Raw genomic sequence first — 19522 nt, 5'->3', positions numbered from 1 at the left:
CTTCACTACACTCTCATCCCCATTCTCATTGATGCACATGTATTCTGTTTTGCTACTGCTCACCTTCATTCCTCTTCGTTCCAATGCATACCTCCATCTCTCCAAACCCAACTCAACCTCCTTTCCACTTTCACCACATATCACAATATTATCCGCAAACATCATGTTCCATGGTGACTCTTGCCTCACTTCATCTGTCAAGCTATCCATCACTATGGCAAACAAAAAAGGACTCAAAGCAGATCCTTGATGGAGTCCCACCTTCACCTTGAACCATTCAGTTGTTCCAACTGCACACCTCACTGCTGTTTCACTCTTCTCATACATGTATTGCACCACTCTAATATACTTCTCATTCACTCCACACTTTCTCATACAATACCATAACTCATCTCTCAGCACTCTATCATATGCCTTCTCCAGGTCTACAAACACACAATGTAGCTTTCTCTGGCCTTCCCTGTACTTCTCCATTAACATGCTTAAAGCAAAAATTGCATCCGACGTGCTCTTCCTTGGCATAAACCCATACTGCTGTTCACAGATTGCTACCTCTCTTCTCAATCTCGCCTCCAATACCCTTTCCCATAGCTTCATGGTGTGGCTCATCAATTTTATTCCTCTGTAATTACTGCAGCTCTGTACATCTTCCTTATTCTTGTATATTGGGACTAGCACACTCTCCATTCATTTGGCATTTTCTCATTCTCTTGGATCTTATTAAACAAACAATCTCGTTAGGAACTCCACAGCCGTCTCACCCAAACATCTCCAAGCCTCAGTTGGGATACCATCTGATCCGACTGCTTTCCCAGTCTTCATTCTTTTCATGGCTGCCCTCACCTCATCCTTACTAACCAACTCGGCTTCCTGATTTGCTGTCTCCAGTGAATCTGTCCTTTTCTCTCTTGGATTCTCCTCATTTAATAAATCCTCAAAGTACTCTTTCCACCTTCGTAATGCACTCGGTTTGTCAGCACATTTCCATTTACATCTTTCATCACTCTTACCTGCTGTACATTCCTCACTTCCCTGTTTCTCTGCCTAGCTAGTCTGTACAGGTATTTCTCTCCTTCTTTGGTCTCCAGTCTTTCGTACAACTCCTGGTATGCATCTGCTTTCACCTTCGCTACCGCTCTTTTTGCCTTCTGTCTCGTTTCTCTGTATAACCACCTGCTTTCCTCGTTTCTCTGATCATCCCAATTCTTCTTTGCTAGCCTCTTCTTTTATAATTTCCTGAACTTCTTTGTTCCACCACCATGTCTCCTTGTCTTCCTTCCTCCTTCCCGATGACCACCCTAGCACCTTCCTTGCTGCCTCTCTTACGAGTACAGCAGTAGTATTCCAATCTTCTGGCAGACTTCCATGACCACTCAATGCTCGTCTCATTTCTTCCCTAAACTCCTTCTGATGTTCAACCTCTTTTAGTTTCCACCACTTAATCTTCGGCTCCACTATTTCACGCTTCCTCTTTTTCACTTTCAAGCTCATCCTGCACACAACCACTTGATGTTGTCTAGCTACACTCTCCCCTGCTATCACTTTACAATCTCCAATCTCCTTCAGGTTACCCCTTCTGCAGAGTATGTAGTCCACCTGTGTAGATCTTCCTCCACTCTTAAACGTCACTCTGTCCTGCTCTTTCTTCTCAAAGTATGTATTGACTATTGCCAAATTCATCCTCTTTGAAAAATCAACCACCATTTGCCCTTCCACATTTCTCTCTCTTACACCATATCTGCCCATCATGTCCTCATCTCATCGGTTTCTCTCGCCAACATGTCCGTTGAAATCTGCTCCTATCAGCACGCGCTCCTCCCTCAGTATACTTTCTACCACTTCATCCATCTTTTCCCAGAAAGACTCTCTCTTCATTCTCACATCCAACCTGTGGGGCGTACGCACACAACATTGATTACCACTCGTTGAATCTCCAACTTCATGCCTATCACGCTGACACCCTCTTCACATCAATCACACTGTTGACCAACTCTCCCCTCAAAACAATACTGTAACAAGTGTTCTAGGTGGGTAGAGCACAGAAGCATGGCAGGCCAGAACTGAGTTCTCAAAGACTCTTTTTACTGAAGCTTTTCAGCTTTAAACTACACACGCACACAAGCATCCAGGTTGGGAAAGAGCCCCTTTCTCTGCTCTCCCTCTCCTCTTATAGGGCGCAGTCACTAGGGAAGACACACAAACACAGGTTAATTCCCGTCAGGTGCAGTAATTCCGCCACTTACCTTCCCTGACACCGCCCTCCATTCACAGATTGACGCTTGACCACGCCCCTGCTGCCACATACCCCCACCGCCTGACTCAAGCCGGGGAGCCATCCGGCCTGCAGCCGACTCCCCCCACCCCCCCTTGACGGGAGAGGAAGTCCACCACAACCATCTGTGCCCCCGGCCTGTGGACCACCTTGAACTTAAACGGCTGGAGTGCCAGATACCAACAGGTGATCCACGCGTTGGCATCCTTCATGTGGTGGAGCCACTACAGGGGCGCGTGGTCCGAACAGAGGGTGAAAGGGCGCCCCAGCAGGTAGTAGCGGAGTGCGAGGACCGCCCACTTGATGGCGAGGCATTCCTTCTCTATGGTGCTGTACCTGCCCTCGGGCACCAACAGCTTGCGGCTGATGTACAGCACTGGACGGTCCTCCCCCTCCACCTCCTGGGACAGAACAGCCCCCAGCCCTCTGTCCGATGCGTCCGTCTGTAAAACAAAGGGGAGAGAAAAGTCAGGGGAGTGTAACAGTGGCCCCCCACACAGTGCAGTCTTTACCTTAGAGAAAGCCCGCTGGCATTGCTCCGTCCACTGGACCGGATCTGGTGCCCCCTTTATAGTGAGATCAGTCAGCGGGCTGGTGACATCCGAATAATTAGGTATAAACCTACGATAGTAGCCAGCCAGCCCCAGGAACTGTCTCACCCCCTTTTTGGTCTTGGGCAGGCCGCAATCACTGCTGTCTTATTGATTTGGGGACGCACCTGCCCATTGCCCAAGTGGAAGCCCAGTTACTGTACTTCCACCTGCCCAATCGCACACTTCTTCGGGTTGGCTGTGATACCCGCTCGCCTCAGCAACCCTAGGACGGCCCTCAGGTGTTTTAGGTGCCGTGGCCAGCCATTACTATAAATAATAATGTCATCCAGGTATGCGGCCGCATAGGTGGTGTGGGGGCGGAGGACCCTATCCATAAGCCGCTGGAACGTAGTGGGCACCCCAAACAGCCAAAAAGGAAGTGTGATGAACTGGTTTAAGCCAAACGGTGTGGAAAAGGCCGTTTTCTCTCGGGATAGTGGAGTCAAGGGGATCTGCCAATATCCCTTTGTCAAATCCAATGTCGAATAAAAACGAGCCATGCCTAGTCGATCGAGCAACTCGTCAATACAAGGCATTGGGTCCGCGTCAAATTTAGACACTGTGTTGACTTTCCTATAGTCCACACAGAACCGTACCGACCCGTCGGCCTTGGGAGCCAAGACCACCGGGCTGCTCCAGTCACTGTGGGACTCCTCGACGATGCCCATTTCGAGCATGGCCTCGAGTTCTTCCCAAACCACCTTTTTCTTGTGTTCAGGCAGTCTGTAAGGGCGGCTGCGCACTACTACCCCCGGGGGCGTCTCAATGTGGTGTTCTATGAGGTGGGTGTGGCCGGGCAGAGGCGAGAACACGTCAGAAATTTCTGTTTGCAACTGGGCGACCTCCGCGAGCTGGGTCGGGGAGAGGTGGGCTCCACAGGGGACCGGAGCGGTGGGCGATGCCGATTTTCCTTTTTGAACCTCCGGCCCCAGCTCCGCCTTCTCTGGAACCACCGACACGAGCGCCATGGGTACCTCCTTGCTCCAACGTTTTAACAGATTGAGGTGGTAAATCTGTAACACCCCATCCCTGTCTGTTCACCTCACCTCATAGTCGACGTCCCTGACTCACCGTGTGACCTCAAAGGGTCCTTGCCACCTGCCGATTAATTTAGAGCTCGACGTGGACAATAACACGAGTACTTTGTCTCCCGGTGTGAATTCCCTAAGGCGCGTGCCCCTGTCATACAGACGGACTTGACATTCTTGGGCCTGCTGCAAATTCTCCAGGGTTAGGTGCGTGAGTGTGTGGAGTTTTGCGCGCAGGCCAATAATGTATTGAATTTCATTTTTACTGGTTGAAGGTTCCTCCTCCCAATTTTCCCGTAACACATCCAAAATGCCACGCAGCTTACGCCCGTATAGTAATTCGAATGGGGAGAACCCCATGGAGGCTTATGGGACCTCTCGCACTGCGAATAACAGGAGTTCGAGCCATTTATCCCAATGGCGTGCATCCTCGCTTATGAATTTTTTAATTATGCTTTTGAGGGTGCGATTAAACCATTCGACTAAGCAATCCGTTTGTGGGTGATAAATGCTGGTGCGGATTGGCTTAATTCCCAGTAACCCATACAGTTCGCGCAGTGTATGTGACATAAATGTAGTGCCTTGATCAGTCAGAATCTCTTTGGGGATTCCGACCTGGGAGATAACGCGGAAGAGTGCTTCTTTCGAACAGGGTCTCGATTAATGGCAGAGGGCGCAAAGGCACTTTTGGAATGGCCGCTGGATTTACTAACTGGCATTCGCGGCACACCGTACACCACCTACGGACATCGCCGCGAATCCCTGGCCAATAGAACCGGGCCATTATTCAGGCTAGTGTCTTATCCTGCCCTAAGTGCCCAGCCATGGGATTAAAGTGAGCCACCTGGAATACCAATTCCCGGCGGCTCTTTGTGATTAAAAGTTGGGTTATTTGTTCCTTAGTCTGAGTGTCCTGCGTCACTCGGTATAATCTATCCTTAATAATGGAAAAATAGGGGAAGGACAGGATGGCGTTTGGCTGGAGCGTTTGAACATCGATTACTGTCTCTTGGTCAAACGCATGCCGCAGAGACTCGTCTCGTGATTGCTCTAACGGGAAATTTGTGAGGGATTCCCTGAGAGAGGGAGGAGGAGCCTGCTGCTCCTCACTCTGATGCAGTGATGACTTAGAAGGCTCTGTGACAGCTGCTCCCACCAATGCCACTCCGGGACCTCCCCCCACTGAACTACGGCAGGATCCACTCTTTACTAAGTGTGACATTAAATCCTGAAATCCCGGCCAATCAGTCCCCAAAATTATCGAGTGGGTAAGGCGAGGATTAGCCGCCGCCTGTACTCTAAATCTCTCCCCTCGAAACAGAATGTGGACCGACACTAAAGGGTAGTTGTGAACATCCCCGTGCACACACAACACCTTCACCAACTGTGCTCTTCCCAATGCCTCGTCTTGCACCAGGCTTTGGTGGATTGAGGTCTGATTACAGCCGGAGTCCACCAAAGCCTGATACATATCCCCTTGGATACTCACCGGTATGCGATACGCTCCGGCCCGATCGAGGGCGGTCTCTGGTGCGTCGGGGATCCGGATCACCGCGCCCACCTCTCTTGCCGAGCACTGATGCTGGAGGTGCCCTGGCTCCCCGCAGCGCTAGCACACTGGCCCAGGCTCTCTCTCTGCACCAGTGTTCCGGCTATCACTCACCTGAGGGGGGGTAAGACACAGACATGGAAGTAGGAAACGGTAGGACCCCGTGGGTGCGGCGGGCCGGCTGGGGAATGGGGTGAGGGCGAAGAACAGAAGGAGAGGGAGAGAGAACGGAGAGGGGAGAAGGGGAGACACACTGTCCTGCCGTTGGAACAGCCGCCATATGGTCCTCCGCCAGCTCAATGGCCTGATCCAGCGACGCCGGGTGATGGCACTGGACCCACTTCGCGGTTCCTTCTGGAAGTCGAGCGATGAACTGCTCCAGTGCCACCAGACCAATGATTCCCTCGGCGTCGCGGTTGTCGGCCCTCAGCCACCGGCAGCAGGCGTCCCGGAGTTACTGGCCAAACACGAACGGCCAGCCGACCTCCTCCAGGCGCAGCGCGCGAAAGCGCTGCTGCTCCGGGGTGCGACCCACATGCTGGAGGACGGCCCTGCGGAGGTCCGCGTAGACCAGCCGGCTGTCGGTGGGGAGCTGTAACGCGGCCAGCTGCGCCTCGCCTGTGAGCAGGTGGAGGAGGCACGCTGCACGCTGTTCCACCGGCCAACCCCACGCCTCTGCTACCTGCTCAAAGAGAGAGTGAGGAAGGCCTCAGGGTCGTCATGCGGGCCCATCTTCGTTAGGGTGAGGTGGGAAGGGCCCGCTGTGGTGGAGGTGGTGGACCCCACCGACGCGAGTAGGTGCCGGAACGCCTGGCGATCTTCCTGCTGCGCCAGCACCAGGGCCTCGAACCTTTGTCCTGTTCCTCCCGGAGGGCGACCAGCGCCTGGTGCTGGCTCTGTTGGGCCGTGGCGAGGGCATGGATCAGGTCCTTAAAGGGGGAGGACTCCATGGGGCTGTTCTCTTCTGCGCTCCATCCCGTGTTTCAGGTCCACTGGAACAAGTGTTCTAGGTGGGTGGAGTACAGAAGCACGGCAGGCCAGAACTGAGTTCTCAAAGACTCTTTTTACTGAAGCTTTTCAGCTTTAAACTACACACACGCACACAAGCATCCAGGTTGGGGAAGAGCCCCCTTCCTCTGCTCTCCCTCTCTTCTTATAGGGCGCAGTCACTAGGGAAGACACACAAGCACAGGTTAATTCCCGTCAGGTGCAGTGATTCCGCCACTTACCTTCCCTGACTCCGCCCTCCATTCACAGACCGACGCTTGACCACGCCCCCGCTGCCACAAATACCAACACCATTTCTCTTTCCATTGACTCCATAATAAAACAACTTGCATCCATCTCCAATGTTCTTGGCCTTGCTTCCTTTCCACCTCGTCTCCTGCACACACAAAATGTCCAACTTGCTTTTTTTCATCATACCTGCTAACTCTCTCGCTCTGCCAATGTTCCCACATTCAGTGTTCCTACCCTCAATTCTAAGCTCCTTCCCTTCCATCTTTCACGCTCTCTCCTAACACGCCTCCCCCCTCTCTTTCTCCTTCTCCGTTTTGGCGCAACAGTAGTACGCTTTCCACCGGCACCCTGTTGACCAACAGTACCAGAGGTGGTTGTTGTTAACCCAGGCCCCGACCGATCCGGTATGGTATTTCTCTTTTCATTCAGCATGTTAGATTTGGCATAGTTTTACACTGGATGCCCTTCCTGACGCAACCCTCTCCAATTTGTCCGGGCCTGGGACCGGCACCAAGAGTACGCTTATGCACCCCCAGTGGCTGGATTGTATAGAGCAGTGGTCACCAACCTTTTTATGCCCGAGATCCCTAACCTCTGCCTAGATGGCAAGCAAGATCTACCCCTTGAAGCGTTGACAGAAAAAGAAATCCAGACTAGACTGTTTCAAGTTGAGGCTTTTTATTTAGCCTAATTTTAACTGAATAAGATTTAAGACCCTGGTCCAACTTTTTAATTTCTTGTGAGAGCTGACTAAATGACTTAATTTCAGTACAACATACAATGGAAATTAACTATACACAAAAATATATAGGCCTATATCTGTAGTGAGCAGAATGAATGAACCACCAATGACTCAGATTATTAATATCAACTAATAACATTGTAATGAGAAAGCTGAACTGTTAACATCAGTTGCACTGTCTTGTTTGTATTGTAACACTAAATTAATTAATTTCACAGCAACATAAAATGGAAATTGTCAACTGAAATTACAACACAACAGTGATGATATATCACAAATTGTAACTTAAGTGACAAAACGACAACTTCAATTCAACATGAACTGATTTTCTTTAACCATACATACACAATAAAGACAAATGTGAACTTGCAGTGATACTACTACCAATGACTGCTGTCATGCTACAGAGGTTACAGTTCATCACGCAACTCAAGTCAGTGTGATGGCTGTGACTGAACATGGTCAGTGAGTGCCTTATAGTTAGGTTCATATCACGTATCATATTACAGCAGGAACAAGCAACATCCATGACCTTACACTTAAAGCTCGACAAAGGAAAAACTTGACAGCAAGCTAATTAGCATGTTAGCGGCTACAGTCGGTACTCGGCATGTTAAAAGTGGGTCAACGTTGTAACAACATAACGTTACTGTACAAGCAATGCTTATTTAACGGTAACAAACTTGAGCCCTATATGTTGAAATTCCTCTCTTATTCATTCGTTAATTTATCACACAGTCTTACCTCAGTCAACTTCTTCCCTCCTTCTGTGAAAATTCAATGTCTCAGACACGGACACGAGTGGGTGGGGGATGCGTTTGATTAAGTCTCCTGATTGGCTGGTGATAGATTGGTGGGCGGGGGATGCGTTTGATTAAGTCTCCTGATTGGCTGGTGCAGGGATGAGAATTTTCCGCCGATTGGCGGATTTCCGACTTTTTCAGACCAAAATGATCGTTTTTGAGATCGATGTAAATCCGTTGAGAAATTTTTTTTTTTTGGGGGGGGGTATGATTAACGATCTGTGGTCACCTTATAACGCAGACATCCCAAGTGTCCCGGAAGTTCCGGGAGTCTCCTGCATATTGATAGAAGCGAGCAAGAGCGTGCGCATCACGCATCTTACAATGTGCGCGCGCGAGGGAGACTGTGTGCAGTGTTGCCAGATACTGCTGACGTTTTCCAGCCCAAAATATGTTAAAAACCCGCCAAAATACACTTAAAAGCACCCAATCTGGCAACACTGCCTGTGTGCCTGTTCATGTAGCGCATGCCAGACAAAGAGCATCTTGATTGGGTTACTCAGCAAAATAAGCCAATCAGCTTTCAGTGTGGGCGGGCTTTTATCTCTTTTCTCGAGGACCGGAGTTTGAGTCAGTGCAGCCTACAGGATCGGCATGGCGGAGAGAGAGCGCGCGCCCCAAAAATATATCAATTACACGTCATATATAAGTGTGTATCTTTTATAAATGGGGTTAGCTTATCTAATGTAGCATGTTGGGGAGAATCATAGTATCATATCCATATTTCTGATAAAAATTTTAGGTATGATAGAATGTATAACTCTCCTACTTATTGCTCATTTCATAGGGGGACGGAATTTTTTAGGCCGAGATGAACTTAGTTTTTTATTTAAAAAAAATTTCCAATATGTAATGCCCATTGTACATGCCTGTTCTTTAATTCAAAATCACCATCTCGATCTTCAAATTGACCATATGGTATATGTATTACATTACACAACCTCCTGTCCAGATAAAACCTAGTTAGTACACACAACAGTTGAAAGGGAAGTGATAATTGATGTTGAATGTTGCCTACTTAATATGCAAGACCTCCTGCTACCATGATAACATCAGAAGAAAGCTTAAGAGAATTATATGATAGAACTTTTTTCTGGTTTGCACTTCATTTTAAAGGATTGGAGTATTCAAAGATGAATCACAAAAATGCAGAAATATAATACTGTAGAGCTCGTTTATATTAAAAGGTGCATTGATTTTTTGAAATCATCAAATGTGAATTGATTAAAAACAAGTCTCTTGTACCATATTAATCATTTTCACCTGGGAGTCCACCAAGAAGGGGAATTTATTTCCAAATAAATTGCAAATTTTTGCTGATAAAATTAATGGTTTTGGGGTTAAAAAAAAATAGCCAAAAATAATTAAACCCATGTCGTCCCCCCCGCCCTGGTTTTTTCAGACTTTTAAAATATTTTTCATTCTCATCCCTGCTGGTGATAGATTGGTGTCATTATAGCGTGTCGGAGCGGTTCATGCCAGGCTCGAGTCCGATCCACCACTCCGCGGAAACACTTCAAGAGCTACAGTAACACTGACAGCCAGGTTATATCCTCACGGTTTTATAGGCAATATCACGCTTCCTTTTGTAAAGGGGCGGCAGAAATTAAACAGGGGCAGGAATCACAGAAAGGGGGGCGGCCCGCACCTCTAAAACCCCTCGTGGAGAACCCTGAACTGTATTGCGAGGCTATCACCATGGTGGCGACGCTCAGAGACATAAGACGTAAGCAGCAGGAGTTAAAAAAAAAGAACCCTGCGACACAGAGGGGGAAAGCTGTAGTGGGCCTATCGGAAGATGTAATATGAACGCCAAATCAGATATACTGCAGTGTATTTCTGTATAATCTTCCAATTTCTTTCCTCATCCCCCAAGATCAACTGGGAAAGCCTCCGATATCGACCAGTCGATCGCGATCGACGGGTTGGTGACCTCTGGTATAGAGTAAAAGTAATATGAAGTGTACTGTATATGCAGTTATGAGTGTGAGGAATGTGTTGCATGTACTGGACCTGCCAGTGGGATGGGAGTTTAAGAGCATAAAGGTCGAAAGCAAAATAATTTTTTCCTGAGCGATTACCTCTGTACAGTTTGGCCTTTAACCTCAATGTTCACTCAGTGCTGCACCAGAGGATGAAGAGAGTCTTCGTGATATCTTGAAATATTCTCTCTTTACGACTGAGGAAGAATTGCTGTCTGAGTTCAGGGTCATTGACAGGTCATGCACCAACTCAAGTGGAACGCATATCATCATCTGGAATCTACGCAGGTGAAAATGCAGAAAATTTGATTTGCTCTACTATAGTTTTATAGGAGAGCTCTGTTTAGATTAAAGATGTGATAAAATACTGGTATGACATTTTATTGTACTCTAATATAGTTCTACTGTTAATATTATGTAATAACATTTATAGTTAATGACATGAACATGACGTCATTTGAAATGTGGTGCACATATTTTTTTTTAAACATGGTTGCATACCTGATATTGATAAACTGCTTAGGACCAAGAGCAGTACTGTGGATTATAAGAAATTCTATCATATTTTCTTCTTTTGTTTCCACTTCTAATTATTCTGCTGCAGAAGATCTTCAGGAGAATTAGAATTTGACTTCAAGAAGGACCCCTATGACATCAAGATCCCTGTTGATGTGTACACGAAAAACAGGGAGACGGCAAAGCGGGAGGCAGCAGGTGGCGTTTCAGTGCCTGAGAGTGAATATTCACTGCGGGTGAGAATTTATCATGCCCCCAGACCCCTCCAGAAGGGCACAACTGTGGTGCACAATCTGATCTACTACTTTTTATTCTCTGGGGGTTGGCAAGTATGTAAAAGGGGTCATTTCAGCATTTCAGAAAGCAGGGTTTCAGACTTGCTAACATTTATCATCTATATTCGGCATGGAATACCTGTGTCCAGGTTGGACACACAGTTCTAAGTGCAAATTGTTTATGAGCAAATTGTAGTCAAACAGACAGAGTATGAACATCAGACAACAGATAAAAGCAGCTCAATCAAGATCAAAGTGAAAGGAGAAATCAGAAATCAAAACCAAAGATAATCAGCAGGGAGATGATGCTCAAATGCACACAGAGATGGTAAAATGTCACAAGGAGTGATGGATAGCGGTCAAGTATACAGTGGATATAAAAATTCTACACACCTCTGTTAAAATTGAAGGGTTTTATGATTAAAAAAAAAATCAAACCAAGATGATTGTTAGATCATTACTGTAACCAACAAAATTTAAGTGAAAAAGAAATAAAGTTTAGGGGAGAAAAAAATGACATAATTGTCAAAGCTGCATCAGTGTGCATATGGTTTTAAAGGGACATGTGACTGTGCCTGACAATTCACCAATCACATTCAAACTCATGTTTAAAAGTAATTATAATACAGTATGATCCACCTGTCATCAATGAAGTGATTCTTAAAGGTGTCATTCCATGACAAACCATTTAATACGTGCTCTTTTTGAAATACCATAGGTCACTCTGAGTTGCATATGCATGCTGCACGTGAAAATGTTCTTCTACCCCCATTCCCTGTATTAGCCTATGAAAGAAAATAGACGGAAAAACGAGCGAATCAGAAAAAAGCCCTACGAACTTGCGTCACTTCGAAAATTAGTAGTCATGGCCTCGCCCATAACCCACTGGAGGGAGCGTCACAGTGCTGTTAGCCAATCAGAAGCGATATGTTTACATGTCATGAATATTCATGAGTAAGAGCTGAAATCCTGTCGTTCTCTCCCCACCCACTCCTCCACCAAACTAGAACAGCCTGAAACAGGAGCACCACAGCATTTTTTTTTTTCACCAAAACCAGCTCACAGAGCATTCATTCATACTAGAGACCACCGCACAATTAATGAAAAAACGATGCAATGTCACCTTTAATAACCCCAAATAATAGATCAGTTGTTTCTGTTGGATTTTCTTGACATCTTTTTGGTTTTATCCGACTGCTGAAGACATGATCCACAAAGAGCTTACAAAGCAGCTAGAGGATCTGATTGTGATAAGACACTGATCAGGAGAGGGGTATAAAAGAATTTCCAAAACATTAAATGCGTGTCATGAAACACTGAATGCCAACATCAAAAAGTGGAGAAAATGGGGCACCACAGTGACATTACCAAGAACAGGACATCCCGGCCAAACTGATGAAAGGTCACAAAGAAAACTAATCAATCAAGGAGGCTGCCAAGAGACCCTCAGCAACATTAAAGGAGCTAGAGGAGCATCTGGAAAATACTGGTCACTCCCTGCATGTGCCTGTCTGTGGGCTGGAGTGGCTAGATGGAAGTCCTTTCTCACCAGATCAATCAATCAATCCAAGCCCAAATATTTTATGGTTGAATGAGACAAAGGTAGAACTTTTTAGGCTTAATTTTAAAAGACATGTCTGGCACAAAACAACAAAGCTTATTGTCTACAAAAACCCTACCCATGGTGAAGCATGGTGGTGGCAGCATCATGCTATGTTTCTCTTCAACTGGGACCAGGGCTGTAATTAAGATTGAGGGTCTCATTAATAGCTCCAAATACCAGTCTTTTTTGGCACAAAGAAAAAAAAAACCCTCCTCTTTTGGACAACTTAAAATCTCATCTCATCTCATTATCTCTAGCCGCTTTATCCTTCTACAGGGTCGCAGGCAAGCTGGAGCCTATCCCAGCTGACTACGGGCGAAAGGCGGGGTACACCCTGGACAAGTCGCCAGGTCATCACAGGGCTGACACATAGACACAGACAACCATTCACACCTATGGTCAATTTAGAGTCACCAGTTAACTTAACCTGCATGTCTTTGGACTGTGGGGGAAACCGGAGCACCCGGAGGAAACCCACGCGGACACGGGGAGAACATGCAAACTCCACACAGAAAGGCCCTCGCCGGCCCCGGGGCTCGAACCCAGGACCTTCTTGCTGTGAGGCGACAGCGCTAACCACTACACCACCGTGCCGCCCACAACTTAAAATAAAGGAAAAAAAAGTCACCTTTCAGCCGATAACAACCCAAAGTAAAAACCCACGTCAACAAGTGCATGTCTTCAGAACAAGAAAATGGATATTTTTGTTGTGGTGCACGGTATTATTGATCTACTAATATATTGCAGTGCAATTTGTAAAATACATGTATCACGATACGTTTTTGACACATTGGTTCACTCGAGAATCCTCATATTTGTCTAATCCCAGAAATGTTGAAAATATTGGATCAAAAACATGTACGGGAGCTGTATTTTTAATTTCAGTATATAAATCTTGAACAATTTTATCCAACATACCAGTATAAAATTGTTTTTAGAAGAGAAAAAAAAAAGGTTTATGTGGCAGTGGGGGCACGGTCGAGCACCAGTTTGTGAATGGAGGACAAGGCCAGGGAAGGAGTGTCACACTTTATTTCGGGATGGTGGGACACTGAAGCACTGGGACAAGTGGGTTACTTGCTTCAGTTACTTGCTACTGCATGTTTCATTGTTTAAGCTTTTCAGGTTCACGACATACACATGCGCATACACAATTCTGCTCCGCAAAAAGTTTCCCTCTTATTAGCCCTTGGCTATCACTGCAAGAGGCGCACACACTCTCTCTCACACACACACACACACACACACACCATTAATTTGACACAAGTGCACTCGTTTTTCCACTCACATTCCCTGGCCTCATCCTCTATTCACAAACTGTCGCTCGACTGCGCCCCCGCTGCCACAGTTTAATAGAAGGTTCTAGAATTCCTGCGGTCACTTCATCAATTGCATTCAAAATGACAGCTTCCAATGACAGCAGCTTGTTCAGCATCATGAAAAATCCAAAAGGAAAGGATGCCGTTTGGCAATACTTCGAGTTTATAAAACGGAATAAGCCATATATGAAGAAAACATTGCTGGTTGCAAAATACACAAAACTATAGTAAAACGTAGTGAGGGAACCACAAATTTAACTACACATTTAAGGTGGCATGGTGGTGTAATTGTTAGCACTATCGCCTCACAGCAAGAAGGTTCTGGGTTCAAACCCAGTGGCCGACACAGGCATTTCTGTGTGGAGTTTGCATGTTCTGCCCGTATCTGCGTGGGTTTCCCCCACAGTCCAAAGACATGCAGTTTGGTTAACGTTTAGGCTGAAGTGCCCTTGAGCAAGGCACCTAACCACCAACTGCTCCCTGAGCACTGTAGCGTAGCTGCTCACTGCTCTGGATATGTGTGTGTGTTCACTGCTTCAGATGGGGTAAATGCAGAGGATGAATTTCACTGTGCTTGAGTGTACATTTGACAAATAAAGGTGTCTTTTTCTTCTTCTAAAACATCATCCAAGTGTGCTGTTAAAGGATATACGCAGAACCTTTATTTAACCTTTAAATAAATTTCTGGGTGGATAGTATCTCCATCCATCCAAGTAAGAAATACCGTTACCGACTTGCTCAACTAAGACTGATTTGACTTCATTGATTGTGGGTTGACACTCATTAAAACAGGATGTGTGTTATAACTTATGCAATATACATGTACATGCATGCATGTTCACTGATAAAACGTAAAAGGCTAATTAAATAATCAGATGAACTGAGACAATCACATTGTGAAGCAAATTAAATAATCTTATACCGGTAACTTAAACAGAATACAAGTTAAATGTGTTAATCTAAATGCAGGTAAACAACATGTTGTTTTTGTTTTGTATCCAAATGAGAGTCGGAGCTTACCCATCTGTGTTCTCGCTTCTTGAAGGCCAATCTTGTGGCTGATTGTTTTTGAAACAATCTGACTTTCAGTTGTTTGTTCAGTTCTCCGTTCATTCACTTCTTCCACATAAGGGCAACATGGCAGCAATATCCAGCGGAGAAATCAGACGGCTGCTCCACTCATTCTCCATTTTCTCCATATGGAGTACTCCGCCATTACTACTTGGCTAAGGCAATTACTAAAACCCAGGATGGGATGTCACCGTTTTTAGCAATAACCGTGGGGAGGTCACGTCCCAGTCTGTCCTGGGTTTTACCAACAACCCTCGGCTCACACTCTGGGAGAACTGGTGCAACTGAACTTTCCTTTTTTAAATAAATAAATAAATACTTTCCTTTTCTTGTAGTTTTATTTAATTGTTGGTACTGCACCCTCTTTCAATACAGGCTTATAGCCAACACTCCTCAACAGATCAGAGGTTTCATACCAGTCTTCAGTAAAATGTGCAGAGCAGAGGAGAAACCACTTCGTAGGCACCCAATGTGCCCGTGAACTTCTCACAAAACGTGTCCAAATCTTTGCAGTTTGAACATTCTTGGGCCATGAATGCAACGTAAATCTACCTTCTGTCATGTTGCTGCACCGGCCAGCAACACATCTATGTGGCATGGCAATAAATTAGCTCAAAATGGAGGACTGGAGTTGCAGTCAGCTCTGTGTTTAGTATAGCGGACATGGCGATGAGACCGATAGACTTCCTGCTGTGACGTTACGGACGTCAAGGTCATTCACTCAGACCACTATCTATATGAATCACTTTAATCGTAAAAATTATATTAGATTTATTGTTTATGATTAAAACTATTCCTAGGCCATTCTTGAGGTCTCAAGGCATTTATAAACAAAAGTGAGGCCATGGTTCTGCGTATCTCCTTTAAAAACAAGAATTTCATGAAATTACAAGAGACAAGCTCTCTACAGTTTTTTCTTCTGCACCAAGACAACCAACCATTTAATTATTTATAGGGAAGGAAAGTGAAACACAGCGATCCTAGTGGTAGCATTCCTAAGCTGAGGCCCACTTTACACGGGGACGGTATAAAACAAAAACGCAAAAGTCCGTTTTTGTTCTCACTTTTTTCCGCGTCTACACGACCGTTTTCAAGGAGGAAATCTGCGTCTATACGGTGACGCATAAATGTCTCCGCTATGTCTGCACGCATGCGCAACGTCTTCTGTCTTGTCTGATCTGCACATCTGCACCGCTGTTCTGTCAAGTTATCCTACCAAGCCTACTACGCATGCGCGAAATCCAGGAGGGTAGGAAAATTCAACAGTAGTTTTGTCCCACCGATCAGCTGGGCTGATAGAAAATCGGTGAGAATTTCACGCATTTGCCGATTTTTATGTTTTGTGCGTATTGGTCGAGTCTTTGGCCGAGTCAAATAATTTGTAATGACTTGTTTTGAATAATAAAACGGTCTGTATGAGAACTTGCTAGGATAACTTTACAGAACACCGGTCCGGCTGAGGTACTGTAGTGCTCGAGGGAGGAGCAGGAGCAAACCGAAACTTTTAATCTGCCTTTATTAAGTAACACTCACTCTTGTTTCGGTGAAGAAAAGGCAGTGTCCATCTCAGCAAAATAAACCCGTTCGGCTGCTAGTTTTGTTTTCAGTCTCGGGTTTATGGTTTCACGAGCGGCTTGAATAGGCGGCGCGCGCGCGTGCACGCACACGCGTGTAACTTGGCGACACCAAACTGAGGAGCTCCAGCTGGGCGGGTGAGCAGGAAAACACATCTACTGCATTAAAACACAGAGCAGCTTGAAGGTCTGTTGGATCGATGTAATCAGACATGCACTTACTTTTTTTTTTTTGGATAGGACAGTGTAGAGAGACAGGAAATGAGTGGGAGAAAGAGACAGGGAGGGATCGGGAAATGACCTCGGGTCGGAACCGAACCTGGGTCCCCGGATTTTATGGTATGATGCCTTAGCCATCTGAGCCACGACACCCCCACTTACTTTCTTACTTCCCGGGCTGGCATGTACAGTATATGACACATGTATGACGTAAACGCGTACCCGACGTGAGCAGATCCGAGCAGAGTTTCGCGTATTGGGTAGTTTAGACGGATACGCAATGGGGGCCGTTTTTAAACTTATCCACTTTGGAAGGCGTTTTCAATTTTATCCGTTTTTCAGCCTCGGAAACGCCGTCCTCGTGTAAACGAAAGGCACTTCTGATAAAATATTTAGTCGTTTTTACCCGACAGCGTCCTCGTGTAAACGGGCCCTGAGAGCCATACTACTGAAAATCCCATAGACCCGATTTAAAAAAAAAATCCCACGAAGTTATGACGTGGAACTTGTACACCCCCAAAAAGTAGGTTGTATATGTTGGGATTATCTACCAACTATGAAAGTATCAGGTGAAATTTCGTTGTCTTTTAAAAGATTGAAATTGCACCTAACCTGTCAGAAATGGACTACAACCAAACTGTCTAGTCAGAGTCACTCATATTATGTCAGCAATAGGCTTAGCTATCCCACGACTGGGAAGATCTGTGTATTTTGGTACAGAAATACTCCGCCATACTGAAATACTGCCTTATTGGTACAGAAATATTCCGCCAACCACGCTATACAAATCGGCATGTTGATGTAGGCTACTCACCGGCCACTACCTGCTACAGATTTGGAAAGGCGCTAGACTTGCGGTGACGTCACATACGCGACATCGGGTCCGTGTAGTCTTTGATCAGCTTCTTAAAAAACATTCAAAACAATTCAAATCGGTGGAAAAAATAAAGTATGATCACCAGGATCGATAGAGCTGCCCGACATGCACAACATATGGAAGCCATTGTCTTATCTTTGAAGTGTAACCTGAAATGTAATTTTTTGAAAAGATATTCCCATTCATTTTACCATAGAGGTTGGAACGCATCCAGTAGGGGGCGATGAGATTACTTTCCCTCCCTATAGAAGGTGAAGTGAATATCAGTGAATAATAACCGATGAATGGTTGAAAGAAATAGATGCAGGTAAGATAGTTGGTTCTGTTTTATTAGATTTCAGTGCAGTGTTTGATATTCTTGACCATAGATTATTGGTGAATAAGTTACATTGTTATGGCTTTGATCGAGGTTCTGTTGCCTGGATCAGTAGCTACCTTAACAATAGGAAATATTGTGTGTATTTTAATGGTGGTTTTTCAGATGTTAGAGAGATGAATTGTGGAGTTCCACAAGGGAGTTGTTTAGGGCCATTATTATTTTCTATATTTACTAACGATTTACCTTTAATTTTACAACAGTCGTCCATTACTATGTATGCAGATGACTCTACTATTTATGTAGCAGCTTCAACATCAAATGAGTTAGAAAAAATCCTAAATGATGAACTTGCATTGATAAGGAAATGGGTTAATTTAAATAAATTGGTTCTAAATATTGACAAAACAAAATGTATAGTATTGTCCTCTAAACGGGGAGGGAGAGTAGAATCAAAATTGAATGTAAAAATAGATGATAAAACAATAGAACAGGTCACAGAAGTGAAATTACTTGGTGTGTTGATTGATAGCAGAATGTCGTGGACAAGTCATGTAAATGAAATGGTGAAGAAAATGGGTAGAGGAATGGCTGCAATTAGATATTGTAAAAAATATTTACCAGGATGCTTTGTTAAGCAATTAATGCAGGCTGTGGTTCTATCGCAGATGGATTATTGTACTGTAATATGGTCAAATACATCAGAAAATAATCTTCAAAGGCTACAGGTTGCGCAAAATAAAGCTGCACGTATAGTGCTCAATTGTTCTTTCAGAACAAGAGTGTTTGATATGTTAAAAACATTGAACTGGTTAACAGTTAAAGATAGGTTACATCACACTCTTCTTAGTTTTGTAAGAAACATAATTATGACAAAGCGTCCTGTTACTTTGTTTAAATCCTTGGTGTTTTCTAGTAATATACATACATATTTTATAAGACATGCAGTACAGAGAAGATTTTTGTTGCCTGCGTATAGAATAGGGGCTGGGCAGAGAACACTGCATTATAGAGGAATGTTAGCATGGAATTCTTTACCCTGTTTTTTGGTTAATGAAGTAAATGAGAAAGCTTTTAAAATTAAATTAAAACTGTATCTGTTTACTCAAAATATATGATTATTTTCTGTTCCTCTATAAATAGGATATGTGGTACGATGACTAATTGATGGGACCAACATATTTAAGAAACAAATTTTATTTCCTCTTTTGTTTTTATGTTTTTGTTTGTACAGTTTGTAAAAATGCATGTCTATGTTAAAAAATTTTAAGGAATTGTAAGTTTGACCACAGGGAGAACAGCACCCTTCTGTGAAGGGGAAGCTGATGTGGATCAATATAAATAAATAAATAACTGAGATGAAACCGAGATGATTATTCACTGAGCCTGAGGTGGATACTTGTTTTAGTATAAATATACTGGTGATTACCTGTGGTTGGTAGAAGAGAGCAACTGGACTTGCTTGAAGATTCTTGAAAACGTTTCACCTCTCATCCGAAAGGCTTCCTCAGTTCTGTCTGACTAATAGGGAGTATCAAGTCTTT

The 19522-nt window shown here is 44.8% G+C and overlaps 1 protein-coding gene across 2 annotated transcripts in view; it reads left to right on the top strand.

Moving 5' to 3' along the window:
- The window catches only part of LOC132891652 (MORC family CW-type zinc finger protein 3-like), a 113041-nt gene that overhangs the window by 13916 nt on the left and 79603 nt on the right, over positions 1 to 19522 (top strand). Inside the window, exons 5-6 of one of the 2 annotated variants that reach the window (XM_060929444.1) lie at positions 10343 to 10496; positions 10813 to 10960. In XM_060929444.1, coding sequence (XP_060785427.1) covers positions 10343 to 10496; positions 10813 to 10960 — 302 coding nt within the window. The remainder of the gene's footprint in view (positions 1 to 10342; positions 10497 to 10812; positions 10961 to 19522) is intronic. The other variant, XM_060929445.1, reaches the window with a different exon arrangement.

Source organism: Neoarius graeffei, chromosome 9 (genome assembly GCF_027579695.1).
Source record: "Neoarius graeffei isolate fNeoGra1 chromosome 9, fNeoGra1.pri, whole genome shotgun sequence".
Lineage (NCBI taxonomy): Eukaryota > Metazoa > Chordata > Actinopteri > Siluriformes > Ariidae > Neoarius > Neoarius graeffei.
This window is presented reverse-complemented; position numbering and strand designations above follow the sequence as displayed.